The 19,150-nt window shown below is 41.9% G+C and overlaps 2 protein-coding genes across 4 annotated transcripts in view; both read right to left on the reverse strand.

Annotated features, from left to right (window-relative positions):
- Positions 1–865: 865 nt before the first annotated feature.
- Positions 866–4,029, reverse strand: LOC141803334 (zinc finger MYM-type protein 1-like). The gene is made up of 3 exons (XM_074687300.1): positions 2,345–4,029; positions 1,930–2,035; positions 866–1,648 (listed from the first exon to the last, which is right to left on the reverse strand). The coding sequence occupies exons 1-3, from the start codon at positions 3,850–3,852 to the stop codon at positions 1,118–1,120; spliced, it is 2,145 nt and encodes a 714-aa protein (XP_074543401.1). The 5' UTR covers positions 3,853–4,029; the 3' UTR covers positions 866–1,117.
- Positions 4,030–5,033: 1,004 nt separating this feature from the next.
- The window catches only part of sacm1la (SAC1 like phosphatidylinositide phosphatase a), a 45,859-nt gene continuing 31,742 nt past the window's right edge, over positions 5,034–19,150 (reverse strand). For 2 of the 3 annotated variants that reach the window (XM_074686680.1, XM_074686678.1), the window contains exons 15-20: positions 13,931–14,000; positions 13,678–13,750; positions 13,511–13,604; positions 10,975–11,067; positions 10,830–10,887; positions 5,034–7,012 (exon numbers count right to left, since the gene is read on the reverse strand). In XM_074686680.1, coding sequence (XP_074542781.1) covers positions 6,876–7,012; positions 10,830–10,887; positions 10,975–11,067; positions 13,511–13,604; positions 13,678–13,750; positions 13,931–14,000 — 525 coding nt within the window. In that variant the 3' untranslated portion in view covers positions 5,034–6,875. The remainder of the gene's footprint in view (positions 7,013–10,829; positions 10,888–10,974; positions 11,068–13,510; positions 13,605–13,677; positions 13,751–13,930; positions 14,001–19,150) is intronic. The other variant, XM_074686679.1, reaches the window with a different exon arrangement.

Raw genomic sequence — 19,150 nt, forward strand, 5'->3', positions numbered from 1 at the left:
ATACAGATGCACTCTTTAAAAGGGGCAGAGCCGTCTCTTTGTCTTAAGGAAGCTCAGATCAATTGATGTCTGTGGAAAGCTGCTGCAGATGTTTTATCAGTCTGTGGTAGCCAGTGCTTTGTTTTATGGTGCAGTCTGCTGGGGAAATAGTTTAAAGCAGAAGGACAAGAGGCGACTGGAAAAACTGGTGAAGAGAGCGAGTTCTGTGGTTGGACCCAGTTTGGACTCACTGGAGGCTGTGGTGGAAAGGTATACACAGAAGAAAGTGGAGGCCATCATTCGTCACACTAATCACCCACTCCACACCACCCTGGACCAGAGAAAAAGCAGCAGTGGACGACTCACGTCTGTGCGCTGTAGGACGGAGAGATATAGAAGATCATTCCTCCCTGCAGCCACCAGAGTCTTCAACTCTTTAATATTTGGAAGATGAGCTACAAACCAAATGAATTTCCCTTCTGGGATTAATAAAGTATTTTTTATCTTTTATCTTTATATATATATATATATATATATATATATATATATATATATATATATATTGTATGTGTGTGTGTGTGTGTGTGTGTGTGTAGTTCTTTAACAGTCTCTTATAGTCCAAAGCTAAAAAAAAAAAAAAGAAATTTGAAGAATGTTTAAATTTTCAAAACTCTTTGAAATTAAAAATTGGAAAAGCGTCCCCAAAAAAATAAATGGAAAGAATTCCATTTCCATCAGTGGCGCAGTTGGAGAATGTGCTTGGTCAGTGATTGTTGCAAGTTGCAGGTTTAAACCCAGCTCTGGGCCTCACATGGCAATGTGTCCTTGGGCAAGACACTTAACCCCAAGTTGCCCCCACTACTGCGTCAGTGGTGTGTGAATGGACATGAAATGTGTTAGACATACTGATGGATATCTAACTTAGACAAATTGTGGTCCATCAGTGAATGAATGTGAGTGCGAGTGAGTGTGAATGGGTGTGTGTGGCCCAGTGGCGGCTGGTGGTGTTTTATCCAGGGGGGGCTATGACTCCAAAACAGACATATACTAATAAGCAAGCAAACGTGCTAGGGTATCACACCTGTGTATTTACATCAATGAAAACAAAAAAATCAACAATATGCTGTTAAGCATTGCTTTATTTTTTGTACATAAATTTTGCCCTTCTTTCCTTGAGGGAAGCAAATTTCTCAGTGACTCTATGGTTGAAGTCAGGGATGGTTTTAATGAGATTTTTCTCCATAGGAAGCATGGCCAGTGCATTCAGACGATCCTGTGTCATTTTGTTCCTGAGGAAGGTCTTGATTCTCTTCAGGGTTGAAAAGCACCTCTCAGATTCAGCTGTGGTCATAGGAGTTGTGATGAGGATTTTCAGCAGAGCCACAGTCTCTGAAAAGGTGTCCTGAAGATTGTTCCCCATGAAGAGCTGGTACAGAGCCATGGCACCACTGCAGCTCCTGAACTGATCATTGCTGTATATTAGAGCCAGTTCAGTTTTTAGCTTGTTTTTGTTCAGCAGTGGGTAAGCCTCCATGGTGGTGTTCAGTGCTGCTTCAGGAAACTGGCTGTGGTACTCCTGGAATCTGTCTGCCTGCAGCAGTGTAGCACTGATCAGATGCTTTGTGAAGGCAAATCTTTCTTTTGCATGGCCCAAGATAGTGTCACAAACCTAAAAAATGAATGCAGTAATTTATTACAAAATGGAGATGGCTTTAAGTCATCTTTCCAATATATATGACTTAGTAATAACATATTAAAACAATGTATTGTATGAATACATGTATTCATTTAATAGAAACAATGCAAATTAACAGAGCATCTATATAAAAGTAGACTATTATATATATAGGGCCTTTTCTCAGGTGTGTTCTCCACTTTCTCACAATATAGCACTGCTATGATTAAAAAGATTGCAAAAGACTTCCACCACACATTCAGCTTCTGTCTCACCTCTGTAGCTATCTTCTGAAGATCACCTGGGCCCAGTGTGCGGGGTTTCTTGGCCAGCTGAGACACGCTGCCACTGTGTTCTCCACAGAGCGTAGGGAGGGAATCTCTGAACACAACCAGAAGAGAAAAGTTAAGCTTTAGTGGCCTAAAAAACATGTCCTCAAATGGATTATCAGTTGCCAAAAACACCTAATGTATTAAATGAGATATGAAAAATCTATATTTTAAATTTTATGGACATTTTGATTTTTATGGATTTTAGCAGAAAGTGAAACAAACATTTCTGCTCCAAAAAATTAGAATTTTCTGTCTATAATCTATGGTCTTGGGCCTTAAAGGGTTAAGTTGTTCAAATGTCACAGAGATGAACACAATATCGGTAATATTAAACAGCTAAACACAAAAATTAATTTACCTGATCTTCTTTATGTTGTCTGTGAACTGCTGCATGATTCCCTGAACAAACACTGGGTCAATGGTCCGCTTCTGGAGCTGGCTGTACAGAATGTCCACATGAGGCATGATGAGGTGGAACAGTTTCAGGAAGAAGCTGAAACTGTCATCCTCCAGGAGCCTCAAAAATCCTCCAGCTTCTCTGACAGTTGTAGGATCAAACTCTCCTGAGTCACTGATGGTTTCAAAACACTGGAGCAGGTCTTCTTTGTGCTCAAAAACAGTGTTCACAGCTCGGCTGTGGAAGTTCCACCTCACTGTGCTCGCTCTTGGAAGTCTGTGGGCCACCACTCTATCAAGCACACTGGTTCTCTTTGGAGATCTTGAAAAAAAGGCAGAGAATCCAGCCAGGTCTGAGAAGAAATTCCTCACTTTTGGAATATGTGAAGTCACCTGCTGCATGATCAGGTTAAGTTGGTGAGCGTAGCAGTGGACATAATGTGCATTCACATAGACATCCTGGACCTTCTTCTGCACACCACCTGTGTTTCCTCTCATGACACTTGCACCATCGTATGCTTGAGAAATGAGCTTGCTCTTCTGGTCATCAGGGAGAATGGAGCTCAACCTATCCAGAAGTGCTGTGGCGATGGAATCAGCTGTGGCACTTTGAAGAGGCATGAACTCAAAAAACCTCTCTCGGACATCATGAGCTTTGTCAATGTAGCGGATCACAAGCACCAGCTGACACTGGGTGGAAATATCCATGGTTTCATCAGCCTGGATGGAGATAAAGTCTGCACTCCTGATTTCTCCAATGATGCACTCTCTCAAAACTGACAGCATACAGTCAAGGAGTTCATTCTGTACAGTCTTTGATGTTCCCTTAAACACAGTGGCAGTCTGCAGGTGCTCATGTAGAACTGTATCCAGTGATGCTACAAAATCCACCAATCCTCTAAAAACACCAGGATTTTCAGAGCTCTCACTTTCATCATGGCCACGCAGGGCAAGCTCAAAAGCACCACAGAACTTGACACAGTCTATTATTTTAGATAGGATGTGCCTGTTTTTGTCAACTTCTTCATTGTGTTTACGGATCCCTATCCTGTAGCCCTCATCAAGCTGACATGAAATGTTTATTTTTCCAAACATAGCTAGTCGCAGGGCATTTTCCATGTGGATCCCAGTTTGTTCATGCCTCTTTGTCTTTTCTGAAAAGTGCTTTAAATCAGTAATACCTGTCTTTATCCATGCTGGGTCAGATCCTGACGTTTGGAAAAGGAGGCAGGGAAAACAGAATAAAGCGTTAGCCTCGCTACATGCCGTTAGCCAAGCCTTGCTGCTAAACCAGGTCCTGGAAAAAGAGCGGGTGTATTGCTTCCCTCTATCTTTGGACTGCTGAATGATCGTGATGTTAGGCTGATCAGGTCCCCGCTCTTTCACATGCACCTTCTCCTGATACGATCTCCTCTCAAAAGGTAACGATATCAGCGACTTAACTGTGTTATTTAGGCTTTCTCTCTCCATCTTCCGTCTCCGTTTGATCGTCTCCTACTCCCGCGACTCGTCCTGTCAATCAACCGCACTTTATAGTAGACGGCTGTGACGTCGGCTCCATAGCGGGAGGGTGGTGGTATGCAAATCCAGCTGCATTCAGCTTTGGGCGCAGGAAAGGTGCGCCCTGACATGGTCCAATCTCTTGTATTGAAGAGGAGCCACTGCGCATGTACAACTTATAACGACGGTCTATGGCCAAAGATTTCTGCGCCCCTGGGTGGAAACACGTCACCAATCAGACAACGCAGATGAATGAAACAACTTTACTCATCATGAAATATTTAATATTCATTGTGCAAATTTAAATTTATAATTTATATACGTATAGTTCAGAACGTTATATTTTATTATTTCTTTTTCTTTTTTAATGTGTCATGCTTCAAGGTAATGTTGACGGTAATGACGGTGGGGCGGCGCCCTGGCGCCCTCTATTGGCCAGCCGCCACTGGTGTGGCCTATGGTGTAAAGCAGCTTTGAGTAGTCCATGACTAGAAAAGCGCTATATAAGCTCAAGTCCATTCCATTTAAGTTTCAAAGATTCCGAACAAAAACTTAATTTTTTAAAAATTGTATGTATTTGGAAACATTTCAAAGAAGTGAAATTGTAATTATATGCACTAATAAAAAATAAATTTAGAAAGTTTGAAAAATGCAAATTTCAAAAACTTAAAAAAATACATTTTAAAGTTAAAAAAAAAAATCAAAATAAAAAATGAATAAACTAATTTGAAAAAAACTAATTTGCATCCATGTCCCTATTTGTGCAGATGGATGATCTCTCTTTGGACAGTCCTCCTGACTGAGCCATAACATACCGTCAAACACCACTAATGTGAGCTCTTATGAGAAAAAAAAAGTGTTACCTAATAGTGCTTGAAGGTAGAGAACATAAGTTGTTTTCTCATGATGATTCTTGGATGAAGCAAAAAAAAAAAAAAAAAACTGTGTCTAAGCACTGAGCCTTGTGGAACTCTGCAACTTGACTCTTGACTTGACTGATCTCTGGCATTTGTTGCTATCTTTCTCTGGAAATCTTACTTTAAAGTTTAATATTGCTGAGTGATTTCTTCTCTAAAATTATTTGCCATAAAACTCCAAATCCTTTGAGGAAGCAGCAGAGGAAATGAAAATAAAAAGATAGATAAGAAGAATCCGTTTTCAGATATGAGATTTATTTTCCCACAACCACAGGTATGTTACAGTGTTCTGTTTGTGTGTTTTAATCGCAAATTACAATATGGAGCCATGTCCTCAGAAACATTTTGCTTGTTCTGCAGGTCTGAGATCCAAGTTCAACCACTGTAAAAAAAAAAAACCCCAAAAGACTCAGTTTTATGTTTCTGAAACCGTTTGTGTCTGATGTGCTTTTCAAACATTTGAGATAATACATACAATAAACTGAACAGACTCATTGAGAGAAGGGGGTGGGTGTTTGAGGTCAGTTCAAACGTTAACATCTCTTATTTCAGAAACATCTTCAGTTATAGAAAGAAAACAAAAAGAAAGTGTGTACCAACAGATAAAAACCACAGCAGGTGAAGTTTCAGGCATCTAACTGCTGCTTTGGGCTGGTAGATGCTGTTTTAGACACACTGACACATAGGGGGACACCACAGCAGTCTGCTGAACGAGCCCAGTTCCAGACCCCAGAATAATTGCACACATGAGCACTTTGTTCAGAAATTCAGGTTTCAGAGATAACGAACCAGCAAGAGTTTCAGGAGTCCCTCAGGGGCAGGAAGATCATCAGCCTTTAAAGTTTAGTATCTAAACATTGTGTCAGAAGAGTTGGAAAAAAACAGCTGCTAGCTAAGCAAACGCTCTCACAGGAAAGAGGTGTGAAATAATCCACACTGCAGTTACACATGAAGCCAACTTTAAAGCGGTTTTGTTCCCCAGAAACTATGTTGGTCACATGATATCTGACTGAAAAACAGGGCAATGATCTTAAACTACAGCGGGAATGATCTCAGAATCACTGAAGGTGGTACCAGCTCCTCCACGTCCTTTAAAGCAGATTACAACTGCTCTCATGTGAACTTTTAATAAAAACATAAGCCAGAAGAAGAACAGTGTCTTGGATTCCTGAACAGACGAAAGATGCAGAAAGTTGCAGGGATTTGGAACCAGGACAGGGGTGGGGGGGTAGAACAGACCACTGACAGAAACAGATCACATGATTAATCAAAGTGCAAAATCATCAGACACACTGGAATTAAAAGAGCTTCAGAGGAAGACGTGTTTGAGCCCAGCTACATGGGTCAGCCACATGTTACGTTTGTAAGGCTTTTACATTCAACAATTACACACATACATAAATACTGGAAAGATTTCCACCACAGATGTCTGACCAGGAGCATTCTTCACTGAGGCGGGCAGTAAACCGCTCTGCTGGAGTCGCGCTCTGTGAAGGAGCTTTGAAGCTGCACTTTGGTCCCACCTTCACCTCCATGAGGAGGTGAAGAACCAACACCAGGTCACCCCCCTCTGCAGGGGAGCTAATCCTCTCTCAGCTCCTCTGGACTCAGGTTTTGGTTTTCAGCTTGTCGTAGGATCCTGGAACCCTCCCCTCCCCTCCCTCAGGTGTTGACTTTGAGATATTAAAATGAATGCAGCTTCAAAAAGCCTTCACAGACTGCCCAGCTGTCAAACAGGAATGATGGGAAACAGGAGGAAGAGCAGTAGTGTGAAAATCACTCCTTCAAAGACCCCAAAGACCCCAGAGCAGAGACAGAGAGGGGGAGCAGGGGGCCACCCAGGAGACCCTGCAGGACATGAGTCAGGATGGAAATCTGGAGGGCAGAAGATTGTTCCTAAGAGTCCAGATCTGAGGAAGAAGAAGATGACCAAGATGATGACGAGGTATATGATCCCCTTACACACACACACACACACACACACACACACACACACACACACACACACACACACACACACACACACACACACACACACACACACACACACAAAGATACACGGACCCACACACACTATCAGTCTATCTTCTCCTTGTGAACCAGTTTGGGGGAGTCCACAAAGTCCTGCCCATTGAACATGATGATGGTTCCTGTGATGGCACTGGCTGCTCCCCAAAACATCACGTAGGCCAGAGCCTCAGTCCATGTGTCCCCTGGAAAGAACAGACACACATGAAGACACGGAGACACAGACGCAGAGACACAGAGTCAGTCAGCATTTGGTTCTCCAGAGCAGAAAATGGTCCCCTGACTCCTCCCCTTGTCTGACTCCTCCCCTTACCTGGCACCTTCCCTTGTCTGACTCCTCCCCTTGTCTAAATCCTCCCTGTCTGAGGGAATTATATTAGGTAAGAAAAACTTTTCATGATTAATCTAACAATTCAGATTTTAAAATTCTCAAAAGTCAATGACTCACTGGAGGCAAATTAATGAACCCTTGAGTGTATCAGAGGACAAAATATCCTTTACCAAAAACTGCTATAAAAACAGAACAGACCAAGATTTTTTGGACTTTTTCACTGTTCTTTCAATTAAATTCAGATCTAATAAATGTATCAAATATTAAATTATCTTTTATTAGACTAACACGTTAAATGCTGGTTTCATTTAATGATTTTCACTGTTTTTATGGAAAAACACACACTGAGTTATCTTTTTAAAAAGTTATGTTGGAGGGCTAGTTTTTTTCAGTATAATGGCTTTAACAAACACAAAATTAATACTAAAATAATTTTAATGAATTTTCATTTTGTGGTCAGTGTCAGATTCTTTATGTCCTAACCTTTGAAGACATTAGAGGAAAGCAATGTCCCAGCTGGTCTCATCTTAACCATAATTTTCAAAAGCACAGACACTACGCAGTTCAACCCTGCATTCTCTGATTTCAGGGTTTTATTTTGGAGAAAGATAGTTCAATTTTTGATTTTTGCTGTTTACCATGTGATAATTTTCCCATTCATCATCTTGACACAACACACTTAAATTTCTGAATGATACAAACAACTTTGAACAGAATGTAGAAGAGTTTTTTGACATTTTCCCTTTAACTAATTCAATATATGGCGTTTTTGATCAGGATTGAAGTTGATAGGAAGATATGAGGAAAAAAGAGGCAAAAAAAAGAATCTGTTCTGTTTTTATAGCGGTTTTTGGTAGAGGACATGTTTGTCTTCTGATGTCCTCAAAGGGTGGTGAATCAAAGCGGCCTGTGAGTTGGGAACATAATTCCCCAAAGGACCATCCTGCCGTGTTGAAGAAGACTTGAACATGGAGCTTGGGACCATCAACTCAAAGGATTACATTTGCTGTCAGATTTCTTTATTAGCAGAGCAGGCGCCCTCTGCTGGACACATGAAAGAATGCAGGCTTAGCGGTTTTAAGCCTGGTTTATCCTTCGGCATTAGTTAGTGGCCTGTGAAGCCTGAAGATTGGAGACCTAGCAATAGGGTTGCACGATATACGGATACTGAGAAAGTATCGATACCACGTGTTTTAAGTATCGATACTCCAAGGCAATTTTTCGTCTGAATCAGAGACGTTTTGACTCAGGCAACTTGAGTGTCTGCAGCCACCGAGCTGGGTCCACTCTCCTCTCTGAGGAGTGGGCGGAGACTTGCTGTCTTTCCAAACTGTGTGTGTTGTTGTGAAGTTGGACAGTGAGCCTGTATTAGCTTCGCGAGTCGATGCATGGCCGTTTTCAGTCCGACAAAGTTGTTAATGTGCGTCTTAATTATCCGATCTCGTGCTGACAAACTCACAGATTGATTTCTTATGGTGCATAAGAATATGGTGAATTTGCGGCGCGATTACATACAAAGTCAATGCAAAGACGCGTTTAGCTGCTGATTCGCCTCGGGCGGCGCGATTCGCGCGTTTGGCGCGGCGCGTTTGGGCGGTAGACGCGAATTCGCTCTAGTTCAAAATATTCCCCCACGACGTCATTGTTTTGACGACGTTGGGGGGGCAACTGCCGCCTGCTCTGGCTCCATGGATGGAGGAGAAAACAATCTGTGTGGTGTGTCATCATCCAGAGTTATACGATACGCCGTGTGTACTCTACAGAGACCGGAAAAACAGGAGCAGGCTTGGTTGAAAGTCTCTGAGGAGACAGGTTTTGAAGGTAAGTTCTGAAAACATTCGTTCCCAGCTGGATCTGCCTGTACGGGCTATCACTGAGTCCGACTGTGTTTTCCTCAGTGGAGTTTTGAGCCTGATAGAGAGGAGGAAAGAGTGGGGCAGGGGCAGAGCGAGGGAAAAGATGGAAGTTCTCTGTGCTCCTCTCTTTCCTCCATCCCTTCATTATCCCCAGGGAGACCTCCGGGAACATGGGTCGGGGGTTCGGGTGGTCGGGGGTACGGGGTGTCGGAGGTTCGGGGGATCGAGGATGAGATCGCAGGGAACAGCCAAGCAGGGCTGGTGGATTACCAGGGAGAGGCAGCAGGCATTGATTGTGATCTCCAAAGCTTTCACACACTCTCCTGTCATGCTTTGGAAACCACAGCTCATTGTTTTTCAGATGCTCTTTTGGGCTTTCGGTCTTTAAATGAATGAGCTCTCTACTCCGTATGCGCAGTACCGCGCATTCGCGTGTTCGCGCCTCAGCTTGTCAAAAAAGTCCAGCGGCGAGACTCGGGCGTTCACGCTGCGCGTGACAGGCCATTCGCGCGAGTAAATTCGCGTGTTCGCGTTTGGTGTGGCCGCGGCATTAAGCTGCATGTAAAAGTACAGACAGAGTTACAGACATGGCTCCAAGTTTCCAGCGCTACTGTGAACTGGCCGCAGCTTGTCGAAAAAGCCGGTGCACGGAGCGAAAGTTGTCATTACTCTGTGTGCGAACCTGACAGTCGGGGCAGCTTCCTAAGTTAATACACTTTTTAAAGCCTGTCTGTAAAGCTTACTACCGACACACACACAGAGACACTACAAACATGATGAAGCGCCTCATCGTTCAGCATCCTCACCTCCTTAAAGAGCAAGAGTGACAGATTCAAACGACGTGCCCAAACACAAAAGTCAAACGAGTGTCAATTACTTTGTGACAAGAAAACTAGTTCACCACAACTTGTTGTTGATACGACGAATAATCAGCGTCATAAACACATGAGCTGTGGAGCACACGCAGCCCTGAGTCACAGAGCTGTGTGGGGTTGACAGTTTAAATAAGTGACAAGTAATTTTCTAACTCTAACAAAGAAACCTATAGGATACACTAAAGTGTTGCATCTGTAAAAGAGCTTAAATAACATGGGTACACTTTTTTTAGAGTATTCATGTTAAAAGGGTACTTTTCAGTGTATCAACCCACTGTGTAGGCTAAACTACAGTGTGCTGAGCATGAAAATAAAAGATGGCTGTTTAAGTCTGGCATTGTTATTTTACCTGCTCATTACTGTACGACAATTAATATTTTCTAGTTTTCTATTTAGTTTAATTATTCTTGAGAATAATAAATGAGTTTAGGTTCCCTCTAGGAGCTGATTCTGCATATAATCTATAATACTTTGTGGGTGTGTGTTTTCTTAAATATTAGCACAATTTATAAATCTCCCTTAGCCCCACAGACACGCAAACAGATGTCAAAAAACTCGCTTGAGGCAGCCTTCTCTTCAAGCTGTTTTTTTAAATTTGTTTTCTTCTATTTTAAGTTTGCCATGGTATCGATAAAGTATCGATATAGAAAACTTTTAGGCAGGTATCGTATCGAATCATAATTTTGGTATCGTGACAACACTACCTAGCAAAAGGGTCTGTGTGGGCACAGGTCTACACTAACCCAGCTACATGGCGAGCTGCAGATTGATTACAGGGGTCAACATCAGATTGAGGGCTGAATCCCTCCCTAACACATGCTTTCTGATCATACAGGCGCAGGCACTCTGGTTTGAAGTAAGGACCAGGACTTTTGACTGCCTCTGTTCTTTCCGCGTATTGTTGACAGATTTACTGAGCTGTACACTGAGGAGCACTCACCTGCCATCAGGAGACAGACGATGCACATGGAAAAGGCCACCAGCATGACGATGGGCAGCTGCAGAGATACCAGAAGGAGAAAATGAGTCAGACTGAGGATACTACCTAAAGATGAAGGAAACAGAAGGGGCTCAAATCAACCCACCGTCAGAAACTTCCAGTCCTTCTGCACTCGTAGAGGAGTGGGACCGTCTGACTCATCCACAGCAAAGTTCCCAAGAAACAGGTCAATGGAGTCCTGGAGAGAAGGGAAGGAAACTCATAAACCCATCCATTCAACTATTTATTCAACCACTCAATTAACTATTTGTTCAACCATTCATTGAACTATTCATTCAAATATTCATTCAACTATTTTATCAACAATTTATTGAACCATTTAATCAACTATTTATTCAAATATCCATTCAACAATTTATACAACCATTCATTCAACAATTTATGCAACCATTTATTCAAATATTTATCCAACATTCATTCCACTTTATTAAGCCATTTATTCAATTTTTTATATAACCATTCAATTAAAGGGATAGTTCAGTTTTTTTTGAAGTGGGGTTGTATGAGCTCTATGTGACCACTAAGGACATTAGATACAGTAGAAAGTTGTCTCCTCTCCCTCAGTAAGACACAAACTTTAATCGATGGTGACGAGGAAATAGACGCTAACAGGGAGAAACCGTACCAAAATCAAAGGCTATTTTCTCTGCCTACAAGAACTACAATCAAAAAGTAATACCACAGTTTAAGAGTACGATACATAAAATATTTTTAAGTGCATTAAGTCTTCGGAAATATCAACATTTATCTACCTAACTAACTGGTCGCAGCGCTAGTGCGCTCCGTCCCCCCTCCTCCTTTCAGCTGTAGGGAATGTAAAGAAGCTATGCTTCGGGTGCCGTTTGTAGCCTCTTGTAAGTTTGATCACGTATCGTAATTCTTTTGTTTGTACTCTGAGAATTGTGAGGCAGCGTAGGAAATTCAAAATGAGTGACTATGACAGTGACGATGAAGTTTCATTCACTTTGGAACCAAAAGGATACCTGCATGAACCGAAGTAGCTACACAGAAGAGGAGCTGCTACAGATGGAGACTGAAAGGAATACAGAGGAAACATCTGCAGACACTGGACATCAAGATGCTGAGTGTTACTACTACCACAACTGTTGTTCTTGTTGTTGTTGCTGTTACAGGACACTCCAGAATTCAGAAGAGCAGGGAAATCTGTGTGATGAGTTACACAGACGGCTTGAGAGCCAGCAGTGTCCTCAGACAAATCCTGAAGAGTGTCTGTAACCAAGTTCCACTCGTGACAGCAGTAACACTCAGCATCCGTGGGCATTGAGTCACAGCTCAGACATTTACACCACTGAGTATTTCCAACTCTATCTTGATGTCCAGTGTCTGCGGATGTTTCCTCTGTATTCCTTTCAGTCTCCAACATAAATATTATATATTTGATGTGGCGTACTCTTAAACTGTGGTATTACTTTTTGATTTTAGTTCTTGTAGGCAGAGAAAATAGCCTTTGATTTTGGTACGGTTTCTCCCTGTTAGCGTCTATTTCCTCGTCACCAGCGATTACAGTCTGTGTCTTACTGAGGGAGAGGAGACACCTTTCAACTGTATCTAATGTCCTTAGTGGTCATATAGAGCTCAAACAACCCCACTTCAAAAAAACTGTACTATCCCTTTAACTATGTTTACAACCATTCAATCTGCAATTTATTCAACTAACCGGTCAACTATTAATTCAACCTTTAATTCAACTATTTTTTTTTTTTATTTAATCAACAGTTAATTCAAAAATTCATTCAACAGTTCATTCAAAAATCTATAAACCCTTTATTCAACCATTCATTCAACTATTTATTCAACCATTCAGAATATCATGTATTCAGCCATTTATGCAATAATTTATTCAACTATTTATTCAACAAATTATTTAACTAATTATTTATTTATCTATTCATTTAACTAATTATTTAACCATTTATCGAACTATTCATTCAACTAATTATTTAACCATTTATTTAACCATTTATTCAACTATTCATTCAACTAATTACTTAACCATTTATTCAACTATTCATTCAACTAATTACTTAACCATTTATTCAACTATTCATTCAACTAATTACTTAACCATTTATTCAACTTTTCATTCAACAAATTATTTAACCATTTATTCAACTTTTTATCTAACCATTTATTCAACTATTCATTCAACTAATTATTTAACCATTTATTCAACTTTTCATTCAAAAATTAATGTTACCATTCTTTCAACTATTTATTTAATCATTCATACAATTATTTATTCAACTATACATTCAGCTACACATTAAAATATTTAAGAAACAATTTATTCCACTATTAATTCAACCTTTTATATGACTATTCATTCAACTATTCATTGACCCCTTAATTGAAATATTCTTTCACAACCATGTTTTTTTCTATTTATTCAAGGATTTTGCTCCACTATTCATTTAAATGTTTATTCATCCATGCATTCAAACATACAAATATCCACTTATTTAACATTTTTTTATTATATCATTCATATTTTTTTAACCATTCATTGAATTTATTGTTGATTTATTCATTTTACCATTTATCCAACAATTTTTTAAATGTTTTTTTCAAAGACTCTTTGAGTCACAGTTGGCTGTTCGTACCTGTCTGAAACCATCAGAAAAGTTGTTCTTGTAGTATCTGATCATGGAGTTCCAGCCATCCATCAGCAGACCCCACCTGGTCCTCTTTCCTGTCCTGAGGAAGCAACACACTCCTATCAAACCCCCAACCTGTGTGTATGTGTGTGTGTGATGTCACAGCACTGTACCTGGTGAAGTCTGTTTTCAGGGCTCCAGTTCCTGCATACTGCACAGCACATGCATTAGCATTATCAGCCCATGCTGTTAGAGGTCACACACACACACGCACGCACACACACACACACACACACACACACACACACACACACACACACACACACACACACACACACACACACACACACAAGCAGAGGTTAATTCTCTGTTAATGACACAGCTGCATGCTAACAGCAAAAGAGGAACATGACTCACAGCTCGTACCATTTTTGTAGATCTTTTCAAACTCAGCCTGTTCCTCGATCCTCTGACCCACATTCAGGACCCCCATCCGCTGTGGGACACACACACACACACACACACACACACACACACACACACACACACACACACACACACACACACACACACACACACACACTTCAGTGTCAACACGCTGAGATCCACCCACACTAATGTCAGAGGAACACTTATGCATCATGAAAAGGTGTAAACAGATTTATGAAGAGGTATGGACATCAAAGAAAACTTAAGTTTTTAAAAAGATGAGTTCAATGATCTATGACAAATCATTAAAAATGAATAAGTTTTCAATGAGAAGTGGCAGATTATAGTGGTGACATCTTTAAAAATGAGGGGTGGAGAGCTCCAACTATCAGAGTCCCTTTAATGAACCTCCTGGAGAAAGTGGTGGTGGTGGTAGTGGTGGGGGGGTTGCTGGAGAGAGGAAGAACCCTTTGGATCCTTCCTGCCCACAGGACAGTGGATCCTTCCTGCCCAAAGAACAGTGGATCCATCCTGCCCACAGGACTTTGGATCTTTCCTGCAAAAAGGACAGTGGATCCTTCCAGCCCAAAGGACTTTGGATCCTTCCTGCCCAGAGGACAGTGGATCTTTCCTGTCCAAAGTACAGTGGATCCTTCCTGCCCATAGGAGAGTGGATCCTTCCTGTCCACAAAACATTGGATCCTTCCTTCCCATAGAAAGGTGGATCCTTCCTTCCCATAGAAAGGTGGATCATTCCTTCCCATAGGACTTGGGATACTTCCTGCCTACAGGACAGTGGATCCTTCCTGCCAAAAGAACTTTCATCCTTCCTGCCCATAGGAAAGTTGATCATTCCTGCCCATAGGACTTTGGATCCCTCCTGCCTATAGGACAGTAGATCCTTCCTGCCCATAGGACTTCAGATCCTTCCCGCCCATAGGACTTTGGATCCTTCCTGCAAAAAAGGACAGTGGACTCTTTCTGCCCATAGGACTTTGAGTCCTTCAGGCTGATAGGACTTTGGATCCTTCCTGCCCATAGGGCAGTGGATCTTTCCTGCCCAAAGTACAGTGGATCCATCCTGCCAAAAGGACTTTGGATACTTCCTGCCCTTAGGACAGTGGATCCTTCCAGCCCATAGAACTTTGGATCCTTCCTGCCCATAGGACTTTGGATCTTTCCTGCCCAAAGTACAGTGGATCCTTCCTGTTCAAAGGAGAGTTGATCCTTCCTGCCCACAAAACATTGGATCCTTCCTGCCCAAAGGAAGGTGGATCATTCCTTCCCATAGGACTTGGGATACCTTCTGCCTACAGGACAGTGGATTTATCCTGCCCATAGGACTTTGGATCCTTCCTGCCAAAAGAACAGTGGATCCTTCCTTCCTGCCCTTAGAACTTTCATCCTTCCTGCCCATAGGAAAGAAGATCATTCCTTCCCATAAGACTTCGGATCATTCCTGCCCATAAGACAGTAGATCCTTCCTGCCCATAGGACTTTGGATCCTTCCTACCCATAGGACTTTGGATCCTTCCTGCCAAAAGAATAGTTGATCATTCCTGCCCTTAGGACAGTCGATCCTTCAAGACGAAAGGACTTTGGATCCTTCCTACCCATAGGACAGTGGATCCTTCCTGCCCGAAGGACAGTGGATCCATCCTGCCCATAGGACTTCAGATCCTTCCCGCCCATAGGACTTTGGATCCTTCCTGCAAAAAAGGACAGTGGACTCTTTCTGCCCATAGGACTTTGAGTCCTTCAAGCTGATAGGACTTTGGATCCTTCCTGCCCATAGGGCAGTGGATCTTTCCTGCCCAAAGTACAGTGGATCCATCCTGCCAAAAGGACTTTGGATACTTCCTGCCCTTAGGACAGTGGATCCTTCCAGCCCATAGAACTTTGGATCCTTCCTGCCCATAGGACTTTGGATCTTTCCTGCCCAAAGTACAGTGGATCCTTCCTGTTCAAAGGAGAGTTGATCCTTCCTGCCCACAAAACATTGGATCCTTCCTGCCCAAAGGAAGGTGGATCATTCCTTCCCATAGGACTTGGGATACCTTCTGCCTACAGGACAGTGGATTTATCCTGCCCATAGGACTTTGGATCCTTCCTGCCAAAAGAACAGTGGATCCTTCCTTCCTGCCCTTAGAACTTTCATCCTTCCTGCCCATAGGAAAGAAGATCATTCCTTCCCATAAGACTTCGGATCATTCCTGCCCATAAGACAGTAGATCCTTCCTGCCCATAGGACTTTGGATCCTTCCTACCCATAGGACTTTGGATCCTTCCTGCCAAAAGAATAGTTGATCATTCCTGCCCTTAGGACAGTCGATCCTTCAAGACGAAAGGACTTTGGATCCTTCCTACCCATAGGACAGTGGATCCTTCCTGCCCGAAGGACAGTGGATCCATCCTGCCCATAGGACTTTGGATCTCTCCTGCCGAAAGTACAGTGGATCCTTCCTGCCCATAGGCGAGTGGATCCTTCCTGCCCACAAAACATTGGATCCTTCCTGCCCATATGAAGATGGATCATTCCTTTCCACAGGACTTGGGATACTTCCTGCCTACAGGACAGTGGATCCTTTCTGCCCATAGGACTTTGGATCCTTCCTGCCTACAGGACAGTGGATCCTTCCTGCCCATAGGCGAGTGGATCCTTCCTGCCCACAAAACATTGGATCCTTCCTGCCCATATGAAGATGGATCATTCCTTTCCACAGGACTTGGGATACTTCCTGCCTACAGGACAGTGGATCCTTTCTGCCCATAGGACTTTGGATCCTTCCTGCCTACAGGACAGTGGATCCTTCCTGCCCATAAGACTTTGGATCCTTCCTTACAAAAGAACAGTTGATCCTTCCTGCCCCTAGGACTTTCGATCCTTCAAGCCGATAGGACAGTAGATCCCTCCTGCCCATAGGACTGTGGATTCCTATCTGCCTTTAGTACAGTGGATTCTTCCAGCCCACTGATACCTTCTGACCATAGGAGAGTGGATCCTTTCTGCCTATAGGACTTTGGATCTCTTCTGCCAAAGGACCAGTGGATTCATCCTGCCCACAGGACAGTGGATCCTTCAGGCCCATAGGACAGTGGATCCTTCCTGCACACAGGACAGTGAGTCCTTCCTGCCCACAGGACTATGAATCCTTCCTGCCCATTGGACAGTAGATTCTTACTGCCCATAAAACTTTGGATCCTGCCTGCCCATAGGACAGTCGATCCTTCCTGCCCAAAGGACAGTGGAACCTTACTGCCCTTGGCTCATTGGATCCCCCCTGCCCATTTGACTTTGGATCCTTCCTGCCCAAAGGACAGTGGATCCTTCCTGCACATAGGATAGTGGATCCTACCTGCACAAAGGACAGTGAGTCCTTCCTTCCCATAGAACAGTAGATCCTTCCTGCCCATAGGGCAGTGGATTCTTCCTGCCCATAGGACAGTAGATCCTTCCTGCCCATAGTACAGTGGATCCTTCCTGCCCATAAGACAGTGGATCTATCCAGCCAATAGAACTTTGGCTATTTATTGTTCATTGGACAGTAGATCCTTTCTACCATAGGACAGTGGATCCTTCCTGCCCACAGGACAGTGGATCCTTACTGCCCATATGACAGTGGATCCTTCCAGCCCATAGGACTTTGGATCAGCTCTTTGCCCTTGAAAACCTGCTGAGGGCCGTAGTTAAAAAGAAGACACTGGTTTGTTGACTCTACACCTTTTTCGAAACATTGGACTGATCTTTGTGGTTGATCTTTGTGGAACAATTACTTTGAAAAATGTCAACTGATATAATTACTTTTCAATTAATTTGACTTTATTAGTAAAAAAAAATTCTACTTCATTTTTTATTTCCAACATAAGTATTATTGAGTATTATTATGTCACTTTTTTTGTAAAACCTTCAAAATGAATCATTCAAAGGATTTTTGACCTGCTTATTGTTGCTCTTGCATCATCATTGGCATTATTTGTTAATGGCCACTAGCTTTGTAATGGCATGTGTTAGCTGTTAAAAAGCAGTGTAAAATATGGCACATTTCACTGTCTGTATTGTTGTTGTAACATTTGAAATAGTATTTAATTAGATCACCTGTAAATGGAAAAAAAAGCAATGTTACTTACACTGGTGTTTTTCACGCTATATAACCCCGTTATTTTAGACCCCATTGACATTTTTTAAAGCCTCACTGGTCCACGAGAAAACGAGAAAAGAGAAAGAGAAAAAGAAAAGGTGGACATTAGAGAGAGATGGAAAAGAAAAAAAGGTTACTTGAGGAAGAAGGGGCAAAGTGTTATAGAATAACACACGTTTCATCTACCCCCGTCTAGATCCAGCAGTGTACAGTTGAAAATGATGTTGCTACTTCAAGTAAGTTTACAAACGGTTGGTTCTTCTCACAAATGCATCATCAGACATCCCCCCGCAGAGGACCTTAAAGGCCAAAAATGTAATATAGAATAATTGGTATATTATTGATTTGCTTGCTATAAGAGAAAACTTTGTTTTGTTTTGTCAGTTGCAAGTGACGCTTTGCTAAGCCACACCCCCTTGGTAACTGTTGCTATGCCTATCAAGCTTCCCCTTCTAGAATGAGAAATATGGAGTTTTTAGTGAAATCACAGAGTGTTATTTAAATATCTGAACAGGTTTTTCAGATACTTTAGAATAGGGCTGGGCGATTATGGTAAAAATAAGAATCCTGATTATTTTAAGTGATATTGAAATCACAATTAATATACACAATTATTAATTTATTCAAAAACTTCAGTACTGATTTAAAAACAACTTTAAAGAACCAGCAAGTGGCACATACAGTATTATTGATACACAGAAGTCACACACACCCGCTGTGGCTGCACATGGAACACAGAAGAGCTATGAAGCACAGGAACTTGCATACATCTACACTGTGTGGCATATTAATTGTTTTTCTTCGATTACATTGTTTTTATGATTGTCAGATGGCAAAATTGAAATCACGATTAAAATCCGATTAATTGTCCAGCCCTACTTTAGAAAGAAGTAGTCAGAAAATGTCTTCAGTATGTTTTAGAGAGATACATCAACAAATCAAATGTTGGTGGCATTAAAGTGAAATCAAAACAATTAAACTAAGAACAACAGTGTTCTTGTAGAGTAGGGTAAGTCGATTTATTCTGTTTAAATTGAAATTAATACTCATTTGTCTTTCATTGTCGTGTTTGCTCATT

The sequence above is a fragment of the Halichoeres trimaculatus genome, unplaced genomic scaffold (assembly GCF_033239565.1).
Source record: "Halichoeres trimaculatus isolate MK-OKI-2021-1 unplaced genomic scaffold, fHalTri1.1 fHalTri1_scaffold_14, whole genome shotgun sequence".
Classification (NCBI taxonomy): domain Eukaryota; kingdom Metazoa; phylum Chordata; class Actinopteri; order Labriformes; family Labridae; genus Halichoeres; species Halichoeres trimaculatus.

Bases quoted from the DNA above. Each gene is read 5' to 3' on its own strand.
- LOC141803334 (XM_074687300.1), bottom strand. From the start codon at position 3,852: ATGGAGAGAGAAAGCCTAAATAACACAGTTAAGTCGCTGATATCGTTA. The intron at 2,036-2,344 runs GTAAATTAATTT...GGTTGTGTTCAG, and splicing joins GACAACATAAAGAAGATCAG to AGATTCCCTCCCTACGCTCT. The intron at 1,649-1,929 runs GTGAGACAGAAG...TTCATTTTTTAG, and splicing joins TTCAGAAGATAGCTACAGAG to GTTTGTGACACTATCTTGGG.